A 23,885-nucleotide genomic window follows, 5' to 3' on the forward strand; every position below is an offset into this window, starting at 1 on the left:
ATTTGTCAAGCTTTTCCCCTCCAGAGCCCAGCTGTCCATCAGTCCACATCAACAGGTCAGGTTTCACCTGAAGACAACACATCATTAATGGTGTAGTTGCAATATACATTTAGTTTCAGTGTCATCATCCATGCCACGTTTCACGTGGTAATTCTGCAGCTCTATACTTCTCAAGCACAATCTGTCAAATTTCAGAATCGTCCCAACTTTCTTTTTTTGGGCTCTCCCACTCCCAGCAAAGTAGATGAACCACTCAATGCCACAACGTTTGCTACACCACTCTGGGAAAGAAGATGTGCACATTTGTACAGCATCTCGCAACCTCTGGCCATCGCAGAGCACTTTCCCAGCTAATTTAGGTTTGGTGGAGAAAGGGGGCAAAGGAAGAGGAAAATGGAGAAAATAGTTGTGTCCTGGGTTGATCACCACTCAAGAGTATATGTCAAGCCCCAACCCATAATCACATATATGAGAGGTCAAACACACAATCCTCACTCAATTTGATAAATCTAGAACACTTGCGGGCTGAAATGAATATATAAACTGAAAGATTATTATAGACTTACATTTGCAAATGCCCAACAGTAAAAAAATCTGCCAGCCCCACCCTTTCTCACCAAACCTGCACATTTGGACACTAATGGACAATTTAACATGGCCAATCCACCTAACCTGTGTGGTGATAACCACTGCAGTGATGTGTACTTGCAGTAGGGGGATGTATGCCTGTACCTGTAATACAGGTTCCTCCGGTAAGCCCCTGCCAGCTAGCTCCGCCCACAGGGAGCTTGTGTATAAAGATGCGTGTGAGTCACTCAGACCCTAGTCTACAGTTGCAGATGGAGGAATAGCATCGCACAGCAATAAAGCCTCTATTGTACTAGTCTCTCGTCTTTGAGTATAATTGTTAGCGCTACAATTTATTGCTGTGTGATTTTCCGTTCACCATGGACATCAGAATCAAGCCTGACCGTCTGCAGCTGGATCCACATTCGCCTCACGCCAGAAAAGACTTTGTTCACTGGCTTGCAGTCTTCGAGGCCTACATCTCTTCAGCAGACCCTCCCCCGATGGAGGCTCAGAAAAAGCAACTCCTGTTCTCCAGACTTAGCTCCAGTGTCTTTCCGCTAATTCACGATGCGACTGACTACACCGCAGCTATGGAACTGCTCAAGGAGAACTATGCACAGTCGGCGAACACCCTGTTTGCGAGGCATCAACTCTCTACTCGAGTCCAGCAGCCGGGTGAGTCGATTGAGGACTACTGGAGGGCCCTTATACCTCTGGTACGAGACTGCGACTGCCGGGCCCCCTCAGCCACGGAACACTCTGACTTACTCATGCGCGATGCCTTTGTTACCGGCATTGCATCGGACCCCATCCGGCAACGACTGCTGGAAGGGGCCGCCCCCGACCTCGCGGCCGCAAAGGCCCTGGCGCTTTCCATGATGACCGCCTCCCGTAGTGCGCGATCTTACTCTGCTAGCCACTCGGCCCACCCGTCCTACCCCTCGTGGACCCCGCAAACAGCCCCCCAGACCCACCCGTCCTACCCCTCGCGGACCCCGCAAATGGCCCCCCAGGCCCACCCGTCCTACCCCTCGTGGACCCCGCAAACGGCCCCCCAGCAGCCACCCCCACGCACTACGCCTGCGCTGCTCGCCGCACCGCGCTCCCTGGGGGTCCCCACTGTTACTTCTGCGGTCAGCAGAAGCACCCCCGCCAGCGCTGCTCGCACCGCGACCTGCAAAGCTTGTGGCAAGAAAGGCCATTTTGCAGCGGTGTGTCAGTCCCGGACGGTTGCCGCTATCGCGCCGCCGGTCCCCTCGCATCAGCCGCTTGCTCAATGGGCCCCGTCATCCGCTTCCCTCGACCCAACGTGCGACCAGTGGGCGCCGCCATCTTTTGCCGCCCCCGCCACGTGCGCTCCATGGACGCCGCCATCTTCATCCACCACTGCCATGTGCGTTCCATGGGCGCCGCCATTTTGTCCCGACCCCACAACGTGCGCTGCCATTTTACCCACAGGTACTCCAGATGCCGCCATTTTGTCCTCCCCCGGGACGGAGCCACGGGTCGCTACCGCTCTTCGCCGGACTCATCTGACTCGACCGCCGATCGCCCTCTACTTGCCTCCGTTACGCTCGTCCAGTCGCGTCCTCGCAACCTGGCACCCTCTTCCACATCGGTGCTGGTCAACGGCCACGTGACCTCCTGCCTCATCGACTCCGGGAGCACCGAAAGCTGCGTCCACCCGGACATGGTAAGGTGCTATTCCCTTGCGGTCCATCCCGCCAACCGGCAGGTCTCTCTCGCCTCCGGGCCCCACTCTGCCCCGATCCGGGGTTTCTGCCTGGTTAAACTCACTGTACAGGGTGTGGAATTCGACCGTTTCCGTCTGTACATTCTCCCCAACCTCTGCGCGTCACTCTTACTAGGCCTGGATTTCCAGTGCAATCTTCAGAGCCTCACCCTCAAATTCGGCGGACCCCTACCTCCCCTCATCATTTGCGGCCTCGCGACCCTCAAGGTTGAGCCTCCCTCACTCTTTGCCAATCTGACCGCAGACTGCAAGCCCGTCGCCACCAGGAGCAGACGGTACAGCACCCAGGATAAGGCCTTCATCAGGTCCGAAGTTCAGCGGCTGCTTCGGGAGGGTATCATCGAGGCTATATGGGTAGCCTCAGTATGCCTACGTGGAGTTCCCCGAAGGCCGCCAGGACACAGTCTCGCTCCGGGACCTGGCTCCCTCAGGTGCCGATCCCATGCCCACGCCCCCTTTTCCCCCCGCACCACCCTCCTTTTCCCCAGCGCCCCCCTATGCGTCCCCACCAGGTCCATCCCTTGTCCCCCTGCCCACACTGGAGGACACGGAAGATTTCAGCTCGCTCTCGGAGTCATCCCGCCAGCAGCCAGCACCAACACCGCCAGCACCTGCACCGACATCGCTACCACAGCTACGCCGATCACAGCGGAACATTCGACCGCCGGTTCGGCTCAATCTGTGACCTGCTGACCAGATGGACTCTTGGTTTTCTTTGTTTGGACCCTCTTGTAAATAGCTCATCCTTTGTATTATAGTTACACGTCACCCCCGCCGGACTCATTTTTTTACAGGGGGTGAATGTGGTGAGATAACCACTGTAGTGATGTGTACTTGCAGTAGGGGGATGTATGCCTGTACCTGTAATACAGGTTCCTCCGGTAAGCCCCTGCCGGCTAGCTCCGCCCACAGGGAGCTTGTGTATAAATATGCGTGTGAGTCACTCAGACCCTAGTCTACAGTTGCAGATGGAGGAATAGCATCGCACAGCAAAAAAGCCTCTATTGTACTAGTCTCTCGTCTTTGAGTACAATTGTTAGCGCTACAACCTGTACATCTTTGGACACTAAGGGACAATTTAGCATGGCCAATCCACCTAACCTGCACATCTTTGGACACTAGGGACAATTTAGCATGGCCAATCCACCTAACCTGCACATCTTTGGACACTAAGGGACAATTTAACATGGCCAATCCACCTAACCTGTACATCTTTGGACACTAAGGGACAATTTAACATGGCCAATCCACCTTGAGTAGCTGCAGCTGCTCTCTGTTGCTCAGTTTGCTGCTGTGTCCAGAGCTGGTGGTTGCTGAATTACCTGGATGATGGAGAAAGGAGACAGGGAGGATGACATTTGCTGCTGCCTGGTTTATCTGAAGCTCACCGGATGTTACAGGTAGCTGCAAGAGAGGCAAAGCAGACTTCACAGGTGTAGGTTTGGCCTGGCCTGGAGTGGATAAGAGTTCCAGCCTGGGACTGGATTTACACACTGCCTGTCTGCCTCCATGCATTTCCAGAGCCTGCAGCAGGAGAGGAGGAGGGGCCGGTACTGTTTGCTGCCTGTTCCATCTGCAGGGCCCTTGGAGCTGGGACTGTCTGCAGTTTGTGCCTGTTTCACCTGCAGAGCCCTCGGGACTGAGGCCTCCCAGCAAACAGGAGGTTGCTGCAACACTTGGAAGGGGACGAAGAGGAGGAGAAGGTTGCTGCAACTGGACTTTATCTTGTTTTCATTGGCCGATAACGCTGAGACGAGATAATATCTGTGGACTGCTTTGCTGGGCTGAAGACCCTGTCCCTCACCCACCCACCCGCTGCTGGATCGCAGACCTTTTGGGGGACCAGCCCACAAGACTTTCCTCGGCACCGGCCTGTCCTTTTGTGCCTTAACTTCCTGTTCCTCCCTCCCCTTCCCTCCCTTGTACTCGGGGCACACCGCAGTCCGTCCCCCTGTGCCCCATCCTCCTGTGCCTTCTCTCCCCCCCCCAATCCACCCTCTCTATCCCCTATCATCGAACCTGGGACCCTGGAGCTGTAAACCATTTATGCTAATCACCATGCTCCCGTGCTGCCCCTTCGGCCATAGTTGCAGCCTCGAAGGTGTATGGCAGTCTTCTTTTTGAGAGCTGAGTGGGCTGGAAAAGGGGCTCACGGTGGGCGGGATCTACCTGGCGGTGGACCCGCTGGAGGCTACTGCCGAGAGTTATCCCCTCTACTGTCCCGCCTTTTATTCCCACGGAGCTCCTTCTCACCCACCTCCATCAACTGGGGAAGGTACAGTCAGGGCTGATACTGCTCCTGCTCGGCCTCAAAGATCCCACCCTCAAGGATATTTTCTCATTCCGGCACCAGGTCTTTGTTTCCCTGGCCCGGGAGGTGGTCCTGGAAGGGACTTTTGAGATCCCTTTTGGGGACAAAACCTACCGCATCTTCAGGTCTGCGGGTGGCGTGCAGTGCTACGCCTGCAAGAAGGTGGGACATACTAGAAAAAATTGCCCCACCTCTAACACTGCCGCTGATGGATCGCAGATGGATGGCACGCCGCCCCCTCTACTCCCACTGGCGTGGAGGTGAGGGGACAGCCGCGTGGCCAGAAGGCTGAGAGGAAGACCAACAGGGCAATTCGCCAGCGTTCAGGTTTGGATCCTTCTGACCCTGACTACTGACCCGGGTGCAGCCGTTACACCTCACTCCACCATCACCCAGCAACCCGGTGACATTTTGCCATCGGATGTCGGGCCCATCGACACTTCTGCGCTGGCCCCTGTGGGTGACGGTACTGAGGTACGTGACCCCGAATCAGAGGGTGCTCTGTCCCAGCCACAAATTCTGGAGGGAAGCATTGAGGGACAAGGAGTCAGCCTGGAGGGGCCTCCAGAGATAGAGGTCTCCCCGGTGTGTGACTCCGCCCCCCCCGCCCCCCCAAACAACGTCAATCCAGGTTCTTAGGGGCTGTTTAGCACAGAGCTAAATCGCTGGCTTTGAAAGCAGACCAAGGCAGGCCAGCAGCACAGTTCGATTCCCGTACCAGCCTCCCCGAATAGGTGCCGGAATGTGGCGACTAGGGGCTTTTCACAGTAACTTCATTTGAAGCCTACTTGTTACAATAAGCAATTTTTTTCCCCATAGATGTCACGCCCAGTCCCCAAAAGAAAAGAGGCGGGGGGAGGGGGGATAGTGAGGAAGTTTCCGCTGTCCCCCGAGCAGGGTGCTTCAGGGTCGGACTCCACCCAGTACAATTTAGCACCCCGGACTTGTTCAATTTCTCTGGGGAGGGGGTCAGCAATAACCCCTTGCTTCTTAGCGGGTTATGGTTTGGAAGACCCGTTGTCCCAACCGCCGTCTTTGGACACCTCTGCCAGCATTCCGGACCTGTTTCCAGAGTTATTTTCGGGGCCTTCCGGTCACCAGGCGACCGGGGCGGAGCTGGCATCTGCACCATCGCCTCCCACTGGCCTGGGGACCTGGGAGGAGCCTGAGGCGATCCCGCCTGTTGATGATCAAAGAACAAAGAAAAGTACAGCGCAGGAACAGGCCCTTCAGCCCTCCAAGCCTGCGCCGACCATGCTGCCCGTCTAAACTAAAATCTTCTACACTTCCTGGGTCCGTATCCCTCTATTCCCATCCTATTCATGTATTTGTCAAGATGCCCCTTAAACATCACTATTGTCCCGGCTTCCACCACCACCTCCGGCAGCGAGTTCCAGGCACCCACTACCCTCTGTGTAAAAAAAACTTGCCTCGTACATCTCCTCTAAACCTTGCCCCTTGCATCTTAAACCTATGCCCCCTAGTAATTGACCCCTCTACCCTGGGGAAAAGCCTCTGACTCTGTCTATGCCACTCATAATTTTGTAGGCCTCTATCAGGTCGCCCCTCAACCTCCGTCGTTCCAGTGAGAACAAACCAAGTTTATTCAGCCGCTCCTCATAGCTAATGCCCTCCATACCAGGCAACATCCTGGTAAATCTCTTCTGCACCCTCTCTAAAGCCTCCACATCCTTCTGGTAGTGTGGCGACCAGAATTGAACACTATACTCCAAGTGTGGCCTAACCAAGGTTCTATACAGCTGCAACATGACTTGCCAATTCTTATACTCAATGCCCCGGCCAATGAAGGCAAGCATCTCGTATGCCTTCTTGACTACCTTCTCCACCTGTGTTGCCCCTTTCAGTGACCTGTACCTAGATCTCTCTGACTTTCAATACTCTTGAGGGTTCTACCATTCACTGTATATTTCCTACCTGCATTAGACCGTCCAAAATGCATTACCTCACATTTGTCTGGATTAAACTCCATCTGCCATCTCTCCGTCCAAGTCTCCAAACGATCTAAATCCTGCTTTATCCTCTGACAGTCCTCATCGCTATCCGCAATTCCACCTACCTTGGTGTCGTCTGCAAACTTACTAATCAGACCAGTTACATTTTCCTCTAAATCATTTATATATACTATGAACAGCAAAGGTCCCAGCACTGATCCCTGCGGAACACCACTAGTCACAGCCCTCCAATCAGAAAAGCACCCTTCCATTGCTGCTACTCTGCCTTCTATGGCCTAGCCAGTTCTGTATCCACCTTGCCAGTTCACCTCTGATCCCGTGCGACTTCCCCTTTTGTACCAGCCTGCCATGAGGGACCTTGTCAAAGGCCTAACTGAAGTCCATATAGACAACATCCACTGCCCGGCCTGCATCAATCATCTTTGTGACCGCTTCGAAAAACTCAAGATAGTGAGACACGACCTCCCCTTCACAAAACCATGCTGCCTCTCATTAATATGTCCATTTGCTTCCAAATGGGAGTAGATCCTGTCTCGAAGAATTCTCTCCAGTAATTTCCCTACCACTGACGTAAGGCTCACCAGCCTGTAGTTCCCTGGGTTATCCTTGCTACCCTTCCTAAACAAAGGAACAACATTGGCTATTCTCCAGTCCTCCGGGACATCACCTGAAGGCAGTGAGGATCCAAAGATTTCTGTCAAGGCCTCAGCAATTTCCTCTCTAGCCTCCTTCAGTATTCTGGGGTAGATCCCATCCGGCCCTGGGGACTTATCTACCTTAATAGTTTTCAAGACGCCCAACACCTCGTCTTTTTGGATCTCAATGTGACCCAGGCTATCTAGACACCGTTCTCCAGACTCAACATCCACCAATTCCTTCTCTTTGCCGAATACTGATGCAACATATTCATTTAGTACCTTGCCCATTTCCTCTGGCTCCACACATAGATTCCCTTGCCTATCCTTCAGTGGGCCAACCCTTTCCCTGACTACCCTCTTGCTTTTTATGTGCATGTAAAAAGCCTTGGGATTTTCCTTAACCCTATTTGCCAATGACTTTTCGTTATCTTTTCTCGCCCTCCTGACTCCTTGCTTAGGTTCCTTCCTACTTTCCTTATATTCCACACGGGCTTCGTCTATTCCCAGCCTTCTAGCCCTGCCAAATGCCTCCTTTTCCTTTTTGACGAGGCCTACAATACCTCTCGTTATCCAAGGTTCCCGAAATTTGCCGTATTTATCCTTCTTCCGCACAGGAACATGCCGGTCCTGAATTCCTTTCAACTGACATTTGAAAGCCTCCCACATGTCAGATGTTGATTTACCCTCAAAAATCCGCACCCAATCTAGGTTCTTCAGTTCCCACCTAATATTGTTATAATTAGCCTTCCCCCAATTTAGCACTTTCACCCTAGGACCACTCTTATCCTTGTCCCCCAGCACTTTAAAACTTACTGCATTGTGGTCACTGTTCCCGAAATGCTCCCCTACTGAAACTTCTACCACCTTACCGGGCTCATTTCCCAGTACAGCCCCTTCCCTAGTTTGACTGTCTACATATCGTTTTAAGAAGCCCTCCTGGATGCTCCTTAGAAACTCTGCCCCGTCTAAGCCCCTCGCACTAAGTGAGTCCCAGTCAATATTGGGGAAATTGAAGTCTCCCATCACAACAACCCTGTTGTTTTTACTCTTTTCCAAAATCTGTCTACCTGTCTGCTTCTCTATCTCCCGCTGGCTGTTGGGAGGCCTGTAGTAAACACTCAACATTGTGACTGCATCCTTCCTATTCCTGATCTCTACCCATATAGCCTCACTGCCCTCTGAGGTGTCCTCCCGTAGTACAGCTGTGATATTCTCCCTAACCAGTAGCGCAACTCCGCCACCCCTTTTACATCTCCCTCTATCCCGCCTGAAACATCTAAATCCTGGAACGTTTAGCTGCCAATCCTGTCCTTCCCTCAACCAGGTCTCTGTAATGGCAACATCATAGTTCCAAGTACTAATCCAAGCTCTAAGTTCATCTGCCTTACCCATAATACTTCTTGCATTAAAACATATGCACTTCAGGCCACCAGACCCGCTTTGTTCAGCAACATCTCCCTGTCTGCTCTTCCTCAGAGCCATACTGGCCCTATTCCCTAGCTCAATGCTTTCACCTTCTGACCTATTAATCCAGTACTCACCCAGTGGTGAGACCAAGGCAGCCCCTGGGTTGGATGGTGGGCCCGTGTCGCCCGCCGCACTCAGTGTGGTGGAGGATTCGGGCCCGGAGGGCGACTGTCCAAAGGCTGTCAGCCGCCCAGTGTCGGGAGCGCAGGGTGCATGAGATGCTCTGTAGCGGGGCTCACTCGTGCCTGACACTATGTCGCCCCCTCTGGGGAACTCCCATAATCTGGCACATCATAATTGATGGTTCTTTTGTTTTTCTGCCTCTGTAGATAGTTCAGGCAGTGTCCTATTGAGCCCCCCTCCATCAACACTCCAACTCTCTCCCTCCCTCCTCACCACCCCCCTTCCTTTCCCTTCTGTTGGTACAGAGGCGAGGGTATCTGGTCTCTACAACACAAAGTTTAGTGCTTGTACCATTTGTTTTTTGTAAAAACGTGTTGTGAACTGTTTTAATAATCAGATTATCCCCCCTCCCCTCCCCCTACATTGGTACTGAGGGGAGGGTACCCTGTTTCTCCAACACAAAATTAGTGTTTGTACCGTTTGGCCCTGTATATATTTTTTACTGTTTTAATAAAAAGATATGGCCAATCCACCTACCCTGCACATCTTTGGACAATGGTTTGGTTTAGCACAGTGGGCTAAACAGCTGGCTTGTAATGCAGAACAAGACCAGCAGCACGGTTCAATTCCTGTACCCGCCTCCCCGAACAGGCGCTGGAATGTGGCGACTAGGGGCGTTTCACAGTAACTTGAAAGTCTACTTGTGACAATAAGCAATTACGATTATTATTACTGTGGGACAGCACGGTAGCATTGTGGATAGCACAATCGCTTCACAGCTCCAGGGTCCCAGGTTCGATTCTGGCTTGTGTCACTGTCTGTGCGGAGTCTGCACATCCTCCCCGTGTGTGCGTGGGTTTCCTCCGGGTGCTCTGGTTTCCTCCCACAGTCCAAAGATGTGCAGGTTAGGTGGATTGGCCATGCTAAATTGCCCTTAGTGTCCAAAATTGCCCTTAGTGTTGGGTGGGGTTACTGGGTTATGGGGATAGGATGGAGTTGTTGACCTTGGGTAGGGTGCTCTTTCCAAGAGCCGGTGCAGACTCGATGGGCTGAATGGCCTCCTTCTGCACTGTAAATTCTATGATTTCTTTGATTTATCATGGCCAATCCACCTAACCTGCACATCTTTGGACTGTGGGAGGAAACCAGAGCACCCGGAGGAAACCCACACAGACCCGGGGAGAACGTGCAAACTCCACACAGACAGTCACCCAAGGCCGGAATCGAACCCAGGTCTCTGGCGCTGAGGCAGCAGTGCTAACCACTGTACTTATAATGGTGAAACGCGCTGTCACAGGAAGCAGTTGAGGCTAATAACTTCAATACTTTTAAAAGACTAGAAAGTGCATGGAAGGGAATATAAAGATGTGCTGAGCGTTAACAGTGAGGCAGATAAACGAGGGGGAGACAGTGTGGGGTATAAACACCAGCACAGGCCAGCTGGGCTGAATAGCCGGTTTTGGTGTTGTATAATCAATATCATTCTGCTGGTATGACGGTAACACTGCGTCTCAGTGTGGCAGATCATCATTACACAGCAGAGTGGCGACTAAACACAGCACTGAATGTCTGACCTCAGGTATGTTACTGATGGACGTGTCAAGAGCAAGCCAGATGTCTCCCAAAAGGGGAGGAGAGCAGGCACTTGCTAGTTCAGATATACTGGCAGATTGCTCCACCACCCTCAATGCAATTGAGGGAATATTCATAGTCGCTTTGGAAACGATCTTCAAAACAAGACATTCACACAAATAAAAACCCTTAGGCTACAGGTAAACATGGCACAAAGGAGCATTCAACTGCTTCATACAGAGTGAATCATCAATATGAGCTGTGCTTTGTACACACCAAATAGCATTCTGGTACATTGCTCCATAAAGAATCAATAGAAAGAAAATAGCAGGGAGTGTATAAATCCAATGAGTATCATGGAGTCAGAGTCAGGAGGCATTTTGATCCATCACGTCCAATGAGAAATCCAGTAAGTCCTATTCCCTTGTTCTACCTCCGTAAGTTTAATTCCATTGAGCGCTCATCCAATGTCCTTTTGAAATCATTCATCAATCGCCAACCAAGGTCATATCAAAACTCCCAAACCTCGGACTTGGCTCCTCAGTCTGCAACTGGATCCTCGACTTTCTGACCCATAGATCACAATCAGTAAGAATAAACAACACCTCCTCCTCCACGATAACCCTCAATATCGGGGCTCTGTAAGGCTGTGTACTTAGCCCCCTACTATACTCCGTATACACACAGGACTGCATGGCAAAATTTGGCTTCAACCCCATCTACAAGTTTGCTGACACGACCATAGGTGGGTCCGATCTCGAACAACGATGAGTCAGAATAAGGAGGGAGATAGAGAACCTGGTGGAGTGGTGCAACAACAACAATCTATCCCTCAATGCCAGCAAAACTAAAGAGCTGGTCATTGACTTCAGGAAGCAAAGTACTGTACACATCCCTGTCAGCATCAATGGGGCAGAGGTGGAGATGGTTGACAAGGTGTGCACATCACCAACAATCTGTCCTGGTCCACCCACGTCAACACTACCACCAAGAAAGCACAACAGCGCCTATACTTCCTCAGGAAACTAAGCAAATCCGGCATTCCCACATTTGACTCTAACCAACTTTTACAGATGCACCATAGAAAGCATCCTATCGGGCTGCATCACAGCCTGGTATGGCAACTGCTCGGCCCAATACCATAAGAAACTACAGAGAGTCGTGAACACCGCCCAGTCCATCACACAAACCTGCCTCCCATCCACACCTCCCGCTGCCGGGGGAAAGCGGGCAGCATAATCAAAGACCCCTCCCACCTGGGTTATTCTCTCTTCCAACCTTCCATCGGGCAGGAGATGCAAAAGTCTAAGAGCACGTACGAACACTGTACCTCAGTACACGTGACAACAACCAAATCCAAATTCCCCCTAAAAGCATCTGCACTATTTGCCTCAACAATTGCCTGTGGGAACGGGGTCCATGTTCCAACAACTCAATGCGTAAAGACGTTTCTTAGCCCTTTCATAACCGTAAAGACCTCCATCAGATCACCCTTCTTTATCATATTAAAAGCCTTAGAAATACAATCTTGTCACCCTAATTTCCTTACATGAAATTTCCCAGAAGCTGAGGGCAGAACTGAACAGCTGCAAAGCTATCTTAACTGTGGTTTCTTTAGTTTGCATAAACAACTGCGAGAGGTTTAATTTTGGTCCATTGAAAGAGGAAGGCAACTCATTGCGCTGTTCAAGCAGGGACCAGACTGTCTTGCCAAGGTGACAAATAAGAGCCAAGAGCCCAGTCAACATACTGGCCAAGAAACTGAAATTCAAAAGTAACACTATTTGTTTGCGAATATAACTTGCAAGTTATTTGGTTTCACTCATATTTTGGGAAATCTCTCCGAACCGTAAACCCTTTGTGAAATTCTAGATCGTTTCTGTTTTCTGTCTGACAATTACAATTTGCAGTTTTGATAATGTGGTAACTTCATCCCCTCTTAAATCCCAGTTAAACGCCAGCAAGTCACACAACACAGTAGTAAGGTATGCACACACAATTCACAGCACGGCAAATTTCCAATCGCAGACACACTGCAGTCGGAGGTTACTGATTACAGAGTGAAGGCCAGGCATGTGCACGTGGGGTTTAGAAAGCAGAAGTGGGAAACCCAGATGGCACTCAGCAGGAACTACTTGGCAACCTCCCCTCATTGCTAGGTCCAGGCTGGTATTAACAGAGACTTAAACAAGCTTCTGTATCACCTTCTAAAGTCTCATCCCAGTGTTTCGCAGCCAACAGAAAATGCCCTTTGCCAAGTAGTCACCGGTGTAATACAAATGCAGCAGTGAATTTACAGTTAGATCTCACAAGCAGCAAATTAATTGATTAGTGAATAGTGGATCTCCAAATATCCAATATCCGAAAAGTGAAAAGAAACAAATTTGGAACCCTTTTCTTTGCTTTTCCCTTTTCAGTTTGCTTCTTTCCCAGCCAATAAGCTGCCTGCATAGTCATTACCAAAACACAAAAATACAGTTTACTTAATTCAAATTTAACTCCAATTAGTTGAATTTAATTGGCATTACAGTGCTGCTTTACTATCTCCTGTACATTGCTTAACTTAATCAGCGGATAATTACATTTTTTAGCATAAAACATTTTTTTTTATTCATTCATGGGATGTGGGCATAATTTATTGTTCCCAATGAATTGCCCTCAAGAAGGTGGTGGTGAGCTGACTTAAACTGCTGCGGTCCCTCCACCACCAACGCACAATGGCAGCGCTTGTACCATCTACAAGACACACTGCTGGAACTCACCCAGGCTTCTTCGACAGCACCTTCCAAGGACAAGGGCAGCAGACACATGGGAACACCACAGATCCCCACCAAGTCACTCACCACCCTGACTTGGAAATATATCAGCCGTTCCTTCACTGTCACTGGGTCAAAACCTTGGAACCCCCTCCCTAACAGCATTATGCACCCAGTGGTTCAAGGCGGCAGCTCACCACCACCTTCTCAAGAACAATTCAAGTGCTGGCCTAGCCAGGAACATCCACATCCATGAACAACTTAAAGACAGGACAACACTATAGCACACATCAATGCCATGAAGGGAGACCTTAAACTGTGTTCTTGAGCTTTAGTCTGCCCCCACCCGATAAAATCCCCTCAGGATCTTGCATGTCTCGATAAGATCACCTTTGATTCTTCTAAACGCAAATGGGTACAGGCCCAACCTGCCATCATAAAATATCATAGGATGACTTCAGTGAATCGTCTCTGAACGGTTTCAAAAGCGATTAAATAAGGAGGCCAAAACTCCACACAAGACTCTGGATGTTGTTAAACATCTGCAGTAAAACATCCCTACATTTACAGTCCATTCATTCCCCTTGCAATAAGCAACATTCCATTTGTCTTCCTGATCACTTGCTGCATCTGGATACGAACTTTTCCTGAATCATGTACTCGGACACCCAGATCCCTCTGTACCTCAAGAGTTCTGCAATCTAGCTACATGTAAATAATTTGCTGTTTTTCTATTCTTCCTGCCAAAGTGGACAAGTTCACATTTCCCACATTACTCCATTTGCCATTCTGCCACCCACGTAACCTGCGCAACTTTAACCCGTATCCCGTTGCAGACTCTCACTTAAATCCTCTTGACAACCTGCTCGCCTTCCCATCTTCTGCCAATTTAGCTACTACACAGTTGCTCCTTTCATCTAAGTCATTGATGTAGATTGTAAATAGTTGAGGACCCAGCACTGATTCCCGTGGCACTCCATTTGTTATAGTTTACTAATCTGAAAAAGGCCCATTGATTCCTACTCTCTGCAATTATCGCTACTCTCTGCTAGCTAACCAATCCTTTATCTATGGTAATGTTACCCCTTACACCATGTGCTCTTATCTTCTGCACTAATCATAGAATCCCTACAGTGGAGGAGGCGGCCATTTGGCCCATCGAGTCTGCACCGGCCCTTGCTCCGAAAGAGCACCCTAGCTAGTCCCAATCCCCTACTCTCATCTCCGTAACCCCACCAAAATTTTGGGCAATATTAACATGGCCAATTCACCGAACCCGCACATCTTTGGACTGTGGGAGGAAACCGGAGCAGTTGGAGGAAACCCACATAGGCACGGGGAGAACGTGCAGACTTCACACAGTCACCCGACGTCGGACCCGAGTCCCTGGCGCTGTGAGGAAGCAGTGCTAACCACTGTGCCACCCGATCTTTGATGTGGTACTTTATGAAATGCTTTACCCAAGATATTAAAGGTTGCTGTTAAGTCAGGCCAGAAGTTTTGAAGATGTGCAAAATACATTTTCGCCAGATTTGGAGGTGGTCTTTCCTGCCAGAAACGAACGGTTATGATTGGAGATGGGCTGCTGCAAGGTTAATGTGATTGTCTTGTCAGTTATAATACAATCCATATTAGGTCGTACTGTCTTCACACCCATAAGATATTAATATTTGCTCCACCTCAAGGAAAAAAGAATGTTGAAATATATGCAAGGATTATCGAAAGCAAAGAGTGGGGGTTAATGGGTGTTTCTCTGGTTGGCAATCAGTCGCTAGTGGTGTCCCTCAGGGATCAGTGTTGGGCCCACAATTGTTCACAATTTACATTGATGATTTGGAGTTGGGGACCAAGGGCAATGTGTCCAAGTTTGCAGACGACACAAAGGTGAGTGGTAAAGCGAAAAGTGCAGAGGATACCGGAAGTCTGCAGAGGGATTTGGATAGGTTAAGTGAATGGGCTAGGGTCTGGCAGATGGAATACAATGTTGACAAATGTGAGGTTATCCATTTTGGTAGGAATAACAGCAAACGGGATTATTATTTAAACGATAAAATATTAAAGCATGCCGCTGTGCAGAGAGACTTGGGTGTGCTAGTGCATGAGTCACAGAAGGTTGGTTTACAGGTGCAACAGGTGATTAAGGCGGCGAACGGAATTTTGTCTTTCATTGCTAGAGGGATGGAGTTTAAGACTAGGGAGGTTATGCTGCAACAGTAATGGTGTTAGTGAGGCCACACCTGGAGTATTGTGTTCAGGTTTGGTCTCCTTACCCGAGAAAGGACGTACTGGCACTGGAGGGTGTGCAGGGGAGATTCACTAGGTTAATCCCAGAGCTGAGGGGGTTGGATTATGAGGAGAGGTTGAGTAGACTGGGACTGTACTCATTGGAATTTAGAAGGATGCGGAAGGATCTTATAGAAACGTGTAAAATTATGAAGGGAATAGATAGGATAGATGCGGGCAGGTTGTTTCCACTAGCAGGTGAAAGCAGAACTAGGGGGCATAGCCTCAAAATAAGGGGAAGTAGATTTAGGACTGAGTTTAGGAGGAACTTCTTCACCCAAAGGGTTGTGAATCTATGGAATTCCTTGCCCAGTGAAGCAATTGAGGCTCCTTAATTTAATGTTTTCAAGATAGATAGATAGTTTTTTGAAGAATAAAGGGATTAAGGGTTATGGTGTTCGGCCGGGAAAGTGGAGCTGAGTCCACAAAAGATCAGCCATGATCTCATTGAATGGCGGAGCAGGCTCGAGGGGCCAGATGGCCTACTCCTGCTCCTAGTTCTTATATTCTTATTGGATTCTGACCTGATGACAGTAAAAAGTATACACTTCAGCAAGATGACGGCTTCACGACAATGGATCAGAGTGCTGGAAAAAGGTTGCAAGAGTGATGCGATTCCAAACATGGGGCACAAAAATATTCAAGGTTCAGATTCAATAGCAATGCTAAAGTGGAGAAGCAAGTCATCAAACTGAAAATAAATCATTTCTGGTCAGGCTGGGATTGTTTCTGATTGTAATATGGAAAGCATAAGCTGATTGCAGCCATACATTCCCAAATGGAAGCCACAATCTCCATTCTCACATTATCAACAGGGTTCCCATGCTGAATGTTTATTCCAAAAAACTGCGTCATTTTTTAAACCTAAACAATGAGAAAGGTGGCAATGGCCTGGACATTAATGGACGAGGTATGATCAGTAAGTTCACAGACGGCACTAAAATTGGCAGCGTGGTAAATAGAAAGCCTTAGATCCCAGGACCAGATAGATGGGTTCGTCTGATGGGCAGAACAGTGGCAAATGGAATTTAACTCTGAAAAGTGTGAGGTAATGCATTTTGGCAGGACTAACAAGGCAAGGGAATAGACAATGAATGGGAGGAGCCTAGGAAACAGAGGATAAGAGGGACCTTTTTGTACATGTTCCTCAACATCTGGAGGCAGCAGGACAGGCCGATCAGATGGTTAAGTCGGCATATGAGATACTTGCCTTTGTTAGCCAGGGCCTAGGGAGGTTACGATGGAGCTGTAGAAAACACTCGTAGGCCACAGCTCAAGTACTGTGTGCAATTCTAGTCGCCACACTATAGGAAGGAAGTGATTGCACGAGAGAGGGCGCAGAGGAGATTGACCAGGATGATGCCTGGGATGGAGTGTTTCAGCTTCTAAGAGAGGTTGGGGTTGTTTTCCTGAGAGTAGAGAAGACTGAGGGGCAACCTGATTGAGGTGTATAAAATTATGAGGGGCATGGACAGGGTGGAGAGGAAGGAGTTTTTCCTCCTGGCAGAGGGGTCAATAACCAGGGGGCAGAGATTTAAGGTAAGGAGCAGGAGGTTTAGAGGGGATGGGAAGAAAAACCTTTTCACCCAGAATGGTCTGAAAGGGTGGTAGAGATGGGAATCCTCACAACATTGAAGAAGTATCTAGATGAGCACTTGAAATGCCACAGCACACAAGGCTACAGACCAAGTGCTGGAAAAAGGGATCAGAGCAGATAGATGCTTGATGGCCAGCAGACACAATGGGCCGAAGGGCCTCTTTCCGTGCTGTAAAACTCTATGGCAAAGAAACATTGGTGCATGTGGATACCATACTGGACAGAATTCATACTGACCGCCTCAAAGATACAATTTTACTTTGCAGTAACATATTAAAATAAGCTAGCGAAACGGTCACCCAAGCCTTCGCTACTTCCGGACACCATTATTCCAATATTCTCCTGGACAGCGTCCCCAGATTTCTGCTGCCCGTGCCCTAACTCACATCAAGCACTGTTTATCCATCACCCCTGTACTCACTGACCTATTGTGGACCTAATCCAAAGGCTCACACCCCTGCCCATCTGTATAACCTCCTCCAGCCTGACAACCCTCTGCACTCCTCCAGTTTGGACATCTTGTGCTTTCCCAATATTAATCACGCCACCAATGGCAGTCCCACCTTCTTCTGCCAGGCTCTAAGCTCTGGAATTCTGGTCCTAAACCTCACCATCTCTCTGTTACCTTCGCCTCCTTTGACAAAGCATTTGGGGATTTGCCTTAATATTTCCATATATGGCCCAGTCAAATTCTTGCAATTTCAGTCGTCTCCCAGAATGTTCCAGGTGGCCAGCAATATTGAATTTCTGAAGTACAGTACATGCCGCCAGGGTTGTGTGCTGTTTTTCTGTTTCGAGTGCATTGCTGTATAACAAGTAATTTCTACAAAGGGTGTTAAAATTATCTTTCACACAACTGGCACAGTATTTCAAGGTAGAATAAAGGGCCTTCAAAACTGCCAACATTGGCAGAGGAAAAACGGACTCTGGTTCAATTCCGGCCTTGGATGACTGTCTGTGTGGAGTCTGCATGTTCTCCCCGTGTCTGCGTGGGTTTCCTCCGGGTGCTCCGGTTTCCTCCCACAGTCCAAAGACGTGCAGGTTGGTTGGATTGGCCATGATAAATTGCTCCTTAGGCGCCCAAAGATGTAGGGTTACTGAGATAGGGCAGGGGAGTGAGCCTAGGTGGGGAGCTCTTTCAGAGCACTGCAGACTGGCCTCCTTCTGCATGGCAGGGATTCTATGGATTCTTTCTCAACCAGTCATATTTGGTGGGATCAGTGCAAATGACAGTCATTCTGATGGCACTTCTTAGAAACACTGCATATGCAGTCACCAAAATACATGACAAAATAATGCAATTAGTAAAGGCAAGCAGGTGGCATAGTGTTAAATTGAATCCAAATGCTTCAAAGTTAACTACTACTGAAATGTTAAAGAGAGCCGAATTTGGACCAGGTACCCAGCTGAAAGTGTACGCATTATTGGACCCCATATGTTGCTAATCTGAGCAGAAGAAGTGGCACTGGAAATTTAAAAAGCTCACAGAACTACAGGACAGCTCAGGCACAAGAATTAGTTCACAGAATACTACAGTGCAGAAGAGGCCCTTTGGCCCATCGAGTCTGCATCGACGCATGAAAGGCCCTGACCTGCCCACCTAATCCCATTTGCCAGCACTTGGCCCATAGCCTTGAATGTTATGGCGTGCCAAGTGCTCATCCAGGTGCTTTTGTAAGGGAGTTGTTTAATCTATTTCCTTCTGTTTGCCAAGTCCTTTTCAAAACCCAACTAATATCTCTCATCACCTTCCGACACCAAGGTAGTTTCTCCAATATCTGTCGAGCAAGGATTTGATTCAGTTACCTTCTGAATGCAGCAACTGTGTTCACTGAATCGCAGCCAAATTACAGAAGTTTGTGGCTTCCTTTGTTTGTAAACCATACGCTCGTTTGTGTTTTTTTGGCTCTGTATAAATTACCCATCACCTTAAAGTCTTTGAAATATGTTCAGGTTCCTTTGAACACATTCCTCCTCCTCCTCCACCTCCTCCACCACCTCCTCCACCTCCTCCACCCCTCCACCCCCCCACCCGCCGAAGATATTCCTCCACCTCCCCACCCCCTGATGAGGCTGTAAAGTGAGGCCCTTTCTACCAGGGCAGCACAGTAGTTAGCACTGCAGCTTCACAGCACCAGGGTCCCAGGTTCTATTCCCCGCTGGGTGACTGTCTGTGTGGAGTCTGCACGTTCTCCCCGTGTCTACGTGGGTTTTCTCCGGGTGCTCCAGTTTCCTCCCACAGTCCAAAGCTGTGCAGGTTAGGTGGATTGGCCATGATAAGTTGTCCTTAGTGACCAAGAAAAGGTTAGGATGGTATATTGGGTCACGAGGATAGGGTGGAAGTGAGGGTTTAAGTAGGTCGGTGCAGACTCGATGGGCCGAATGGCCTCCTGCTGCACTGTATGTTCTATGTACCCTCAGGAGAACACAAAAAGATTCCATGGCACTATCTCAATCAGCAAATGGACTGACCAATCCACCATCACATTAAAAATAACTGGTTATTTACCCTATGGCCGTTCATGGGAGCTTGCCATATGCAAACTGGCTGGCGTGATTACTTCATTGCAACAGTAACTAAACTTTAAAAGTACGTCACCAAGGCATGAGATATCCAGAGATAGTGAAAGGCACAATATAAATAATGCAGGTTCAGACTCGAGCTTGAAGGTGGCAAACTGTCCACACAAACCCACTTTTAGCACTCCATTCTGCAAAATACTGGAACGCCCACCCAAGTGTTGTTCCCTCATTAGAAAATAGCCGAAAGCAAAATTGTGCACCTAACCATCTGCCAAGAGATAAAGCTTACAATGGGAAGCTCACTTTGTCATGCATACCTGACTTGAGCATTACCTGCTACTTAAAAAAGAGGAGCTTCACCAGCTCCAGAAGTGATTAATCTTTGTAGCGCTGCCTGCAACAGAAATGCACCGAGGGGAATTAGTTTTGCCTTGGTTTTCGATGGCAAGTCACTGGAGAGCCACGAATATTTGAAGCAAAACGCTTTATATTTTTAACACCAAACGACAGAAGTACGGTGTTTCCTATGCCAGGGAAAAAATATGATATAGCTCTTTTCCACAACGTGTAGTTAATTAACTTACATTTCTATCACTTTTGTGACAAATAACTTCAAACAACAATGCAACTATTAACTGCTCGCTGAAACAACTTTACAAGCCACTCAGTTGCTGTCAAACCATGATGGAAAGGTTGAAGAATAAAGCTGGATAACTGTGGGTGTACCTATACCACTTGGACTGCAGCGGTTCATGAAGGCAGCTCATCACCAAGGGCAATTCAGGATGGATGGCAAATACTGGCATTACCAGCAACTCTAGTACGGCCGCATTTGGAGTATTGCGTACAGTTCTTGTCGCCTCATTATAGGAAGGACGTGGAAGCTTTGGAACGGGTGCAGAGGAGATTTACCAGGATGTTGCCTGGTATGGAGGGAAAATCTTATGAGGAAAGGCTGATGGACTTGAGGTTGTTTTCGTTAGAGAGAAGAAGGTTAAGAGGTGACTTAATAGAGACATACAAAATGATCAGAGGGTTAGATAGGGTGGACAGCGAGAGCCTTCTCCCGCGGATGGAGGTGGCTAGCACGAGGGGACATAGCCTTAAATTGAGGGGTAATAGATATAGGACAGAGGTCAGAGGTGGGTTTTTTACGCAAAGAGTGGTGAGGCCGTGGAATGCCCTACCTGCAGCAGTAGTGAACTCGCCAACATTGAGGGCATTTAAAAGTTTATTGGATAAGCATATGGATGATAAGGGCATAGTGTAGGTTAGATGGCCTTTAGATTTTTTCCATGTCGGTGCAACATCGAGGGCCGAAGGGCCTGTACTGCGCTGTATCGTTCTATGTTCTATTCACAACCCACGGAAGAATAAAAAAAACACGTTTGCAGTCAGTGTAGGGGCTTAGTTTTAGGGAATGAATCTGGAAGGGGTTATCAGTGGAGGAACATGCTTAATTCAGCTAGATTGGAGAGTAGCTCGGGAAAAGAATAAAGATAAAACAAAAGTAAGTTTTAAATTGGCGGAACGGTCAATTTTGCCAAACTCAAATCTGATGTGGCAAAGACTGGCGGCAGCTACTTGGGAAGTGTCAGAACAGCAGGGGGTTGTCAAAAAGGAGATAGAGAGGGTCCAACAAAGAAAAAGGGTACAACTCAAATCTAACCCCCCCCCCCCGACCCCCTCAAAACCACCAAGAAAATTTTGCAAAAATGAAACGCATGTCAGGTACCAAGAGCTCACTACTGCAGAAAGGCTAGAAGAGTACGTGAAGTGCAGAGGTGAAATTAAAATAGAGCTTAAGTACGCACAGGGCATGAATAAATCTCAGCACGTAATATTATCCAATAAAGGGTTAATCGAGGGCAGTCAGCAAGGATTTATTAAGGGCAACGTGTCAGACTAACTTGCGTGAAATTTTAACAGGATTGATGAGGGTAGCACATCTGATGTAGTTAACGTGGATTTTAGCAAGGCTTTTGACAATATCCCCGATGGAAGACTGATCAGAAAATTAAGGTTTACATAGAACATAGATGTGGGATTCAAGGGGATGCGGCAAAATTTGATCGGTGCAAGAAGCAAAGGAAAATAGCCAATAGGGCTCAGTAGGAGGTCCCTCGGAACGAGTGGCAGATTTCAATGGTTTCTAGACTTAAATGTGGCGGGCATATTTAAGAAATGGGCAGATACAAAATTGGTGAAGTGATTGTCAGCACAAGGGAGCAAGCTGCAGACCACAGGGAGACAAAGGACTGGTCAGACAGCAGAAAAGTGGCAAAGGGAAAAGCGTGAGGCAATACATTTGGGGAACGCTAACAAGGCAAGGAAAGGGAATACACAATAAATAGTAGAATTCTGAATGACTGTGAGGGGACCTTTAGGTGTATGAGAACAGATCCCCGATGGCAGCAGGTCAAATACGTAAAGATGGATAGGAAGGCAAGTGGATTATTTCCTTTAATGGAAGAGGCCTAGATTATAAGAGCAGGAAGGCTCTACAAAAACTGTACCGAACACCTGCTATAGCACAGCTAGAGTACCACTCCGCAGTTCAGATCACAACATTCAGGAAGAATGTAATCACACTGCAGTGGGTACTGAGGAGGTTTACCAAGGATGTTGCCAAGAATGGGGCAGCATGGTGTGATTAGCACTGCTGCCTCACAGCGCCAGGGACCCGGGTTCAATTCCAGCCTTGGGTGGAGTTTGCACTTTTCCTCCCACAGTCCCAAGGTGTGCAGGTTAGGTTGATCGACCATGCTAAATTGCCCCTTAGTGTCTTTTAGGTAGGAGGGATTACAGGGTTAGGGCACAGGAGCAGGCTTAGGTAGGTGCTTTTTTAGAGAGTCGGGAAGACTCGCTGGGCTGAATGGCCTCCGTCTGCACTGTAGGGATTCTATGATTCAATGAATAGAGAAATCTAACTATGCAAAAAGATTGGATCAGTCATGGCTGATTTTTGTTGGAAAAGGTCATTGAGGGGATATTTAATTGGGGTGTACAAAATTATGAAAGGTCTGGACTAGAGTGAATAGGAAGGATGTATTTTTGTTAGCAGAGAGGTAACCAGGGGGAAAACCAAAGTGAGTGGATGTTGGTTGTTTTCCCCATCAGAGGCTGATGGGGGTCTGAACTCACTGCTTAAAGAGACGGCAGAGGCAGAAGCCCTCAGTGAACGATCTAAAAGCATTTGTACATCTACTTGAGGTGTCCTCAGCTCCAGGCCCAGAGCTGAAAAGCAGGATTAGGTGAGGCAGTTTTTTCTCAGCCAGCAGTCACTGCTGTGATAAAAACCCTTTCACCAGTGATTATCCTGCACTAACATCCCAGCCAATGTCAACACATTAAAGTCCGATGAAAAGCTGCTATACAACACAAGCTGCACACATGGCACAAAGTGTCAACACTAAATGGACATGTAAGACATATGAAGCAGCTTTCCTTCGCATAAATACAGCCCAATGTCAGGACAATCAGGTCACCAGCCAGCTCCTGGTGTGACCATGACCATACAACAAGGACACCCAACGTTTCTTCACCCAGCCCAATACAGACTAAAGGTTAACGTGTAGTGAGACGTCTGTGTGGGCACTGAGGGCAATGGCACCCGAACCCACCCCGACCACTGGCACCCGAACAGCCCAAACACCCCCACCCCGGTGACAGCATGGGCCAACTCGCCTGTCCTTTAATGATCGGGTCCGAGAGGATCTCGATTCCGTATTTCATCTCGTTCAGCTCTTCGATATTGAGGAAAGCCCAAAGGCCCAGGAGCTGCCTCGACCACACAGCGAGGAGCAGGATCGTCCTTGTTGTGGCCGCCATTTTGAAAGAGTCGCCCGAGGCACCGCGGCCTCTCAGCCCAACTCCTCACCCCAGCGGCTCCCGCCTCCGCGCGGCCGCGATTGGTTCAACCGCCCCCCGCAAGGGGCTGGTAGCGCTCACGCTGACTGCTCGACTGTCACGTCACTCAGGGACCTTGCATCCTCCTCCTCAGCCTGCCGGGGAGGGGAGGTGTTGCCAGGCAACAGAGCCCGAGCCACTCGAGCTCCGCCACGCTGAGTGCTCGCGAACGTCGTGGCTGAACAACAACACGTCACGATCTGACACCCGATTGGACAATTCCCCCCGCACGATCTGACACCCGATTGGACAATTCCCCCCGCACGATCTGACACCCGATTGGACAATTCCCCCCCCCGCACGATCTGACACCCGATTGGACAATTCCCCCCGTCACTCACCATTGCCCCCCCTCCTCCAATTGCTGGCTCCCGAACCTTAAACCCGCCCACTCACCACCCCATTGGCTG

The 23,885-nt window shown here is 49.0% G+C and overlaps 1 protein-coding gene across 1 annotated transcript in view; it reads right to left on the bottom strand.

Moving 5' to 3' along the window:
• Positions 1 to 23,486, bottom strand: part of os9 (OS9 endoplasmic reticulum lectin) — a 67,164-nt gene extending 43,678 nt beyond the window's left edge. The window contains 1 exon segment of the mRNA XM_038786422.1: positions 23,254 to 23,486. Within this exon segment, the coding sequence (XP_038642350.1) occupies positions 23,254 to 23,397 (144 nt within the window). The 5' untranslated portion in view covers positions 23,398 to 23,486.
• Between the last annotated feature and the right edge of the window lie 399 nt (positions 23,487 to 23,885).

Source organism: Scyliorhinus canicula, chromosome 28 (assembly GCF_902713615.1).
Source record: "Scyliorhinus canicula chromosome 28, sScyCan1.1, whole genome shotgun sequence".
NCBI lineage: Eukaryota > Metazoa > Chordata > Chondrichthyes > Carcharhiniformes > Scyliorhinidae > Scyliorhinus > Scyliorhinus canicula.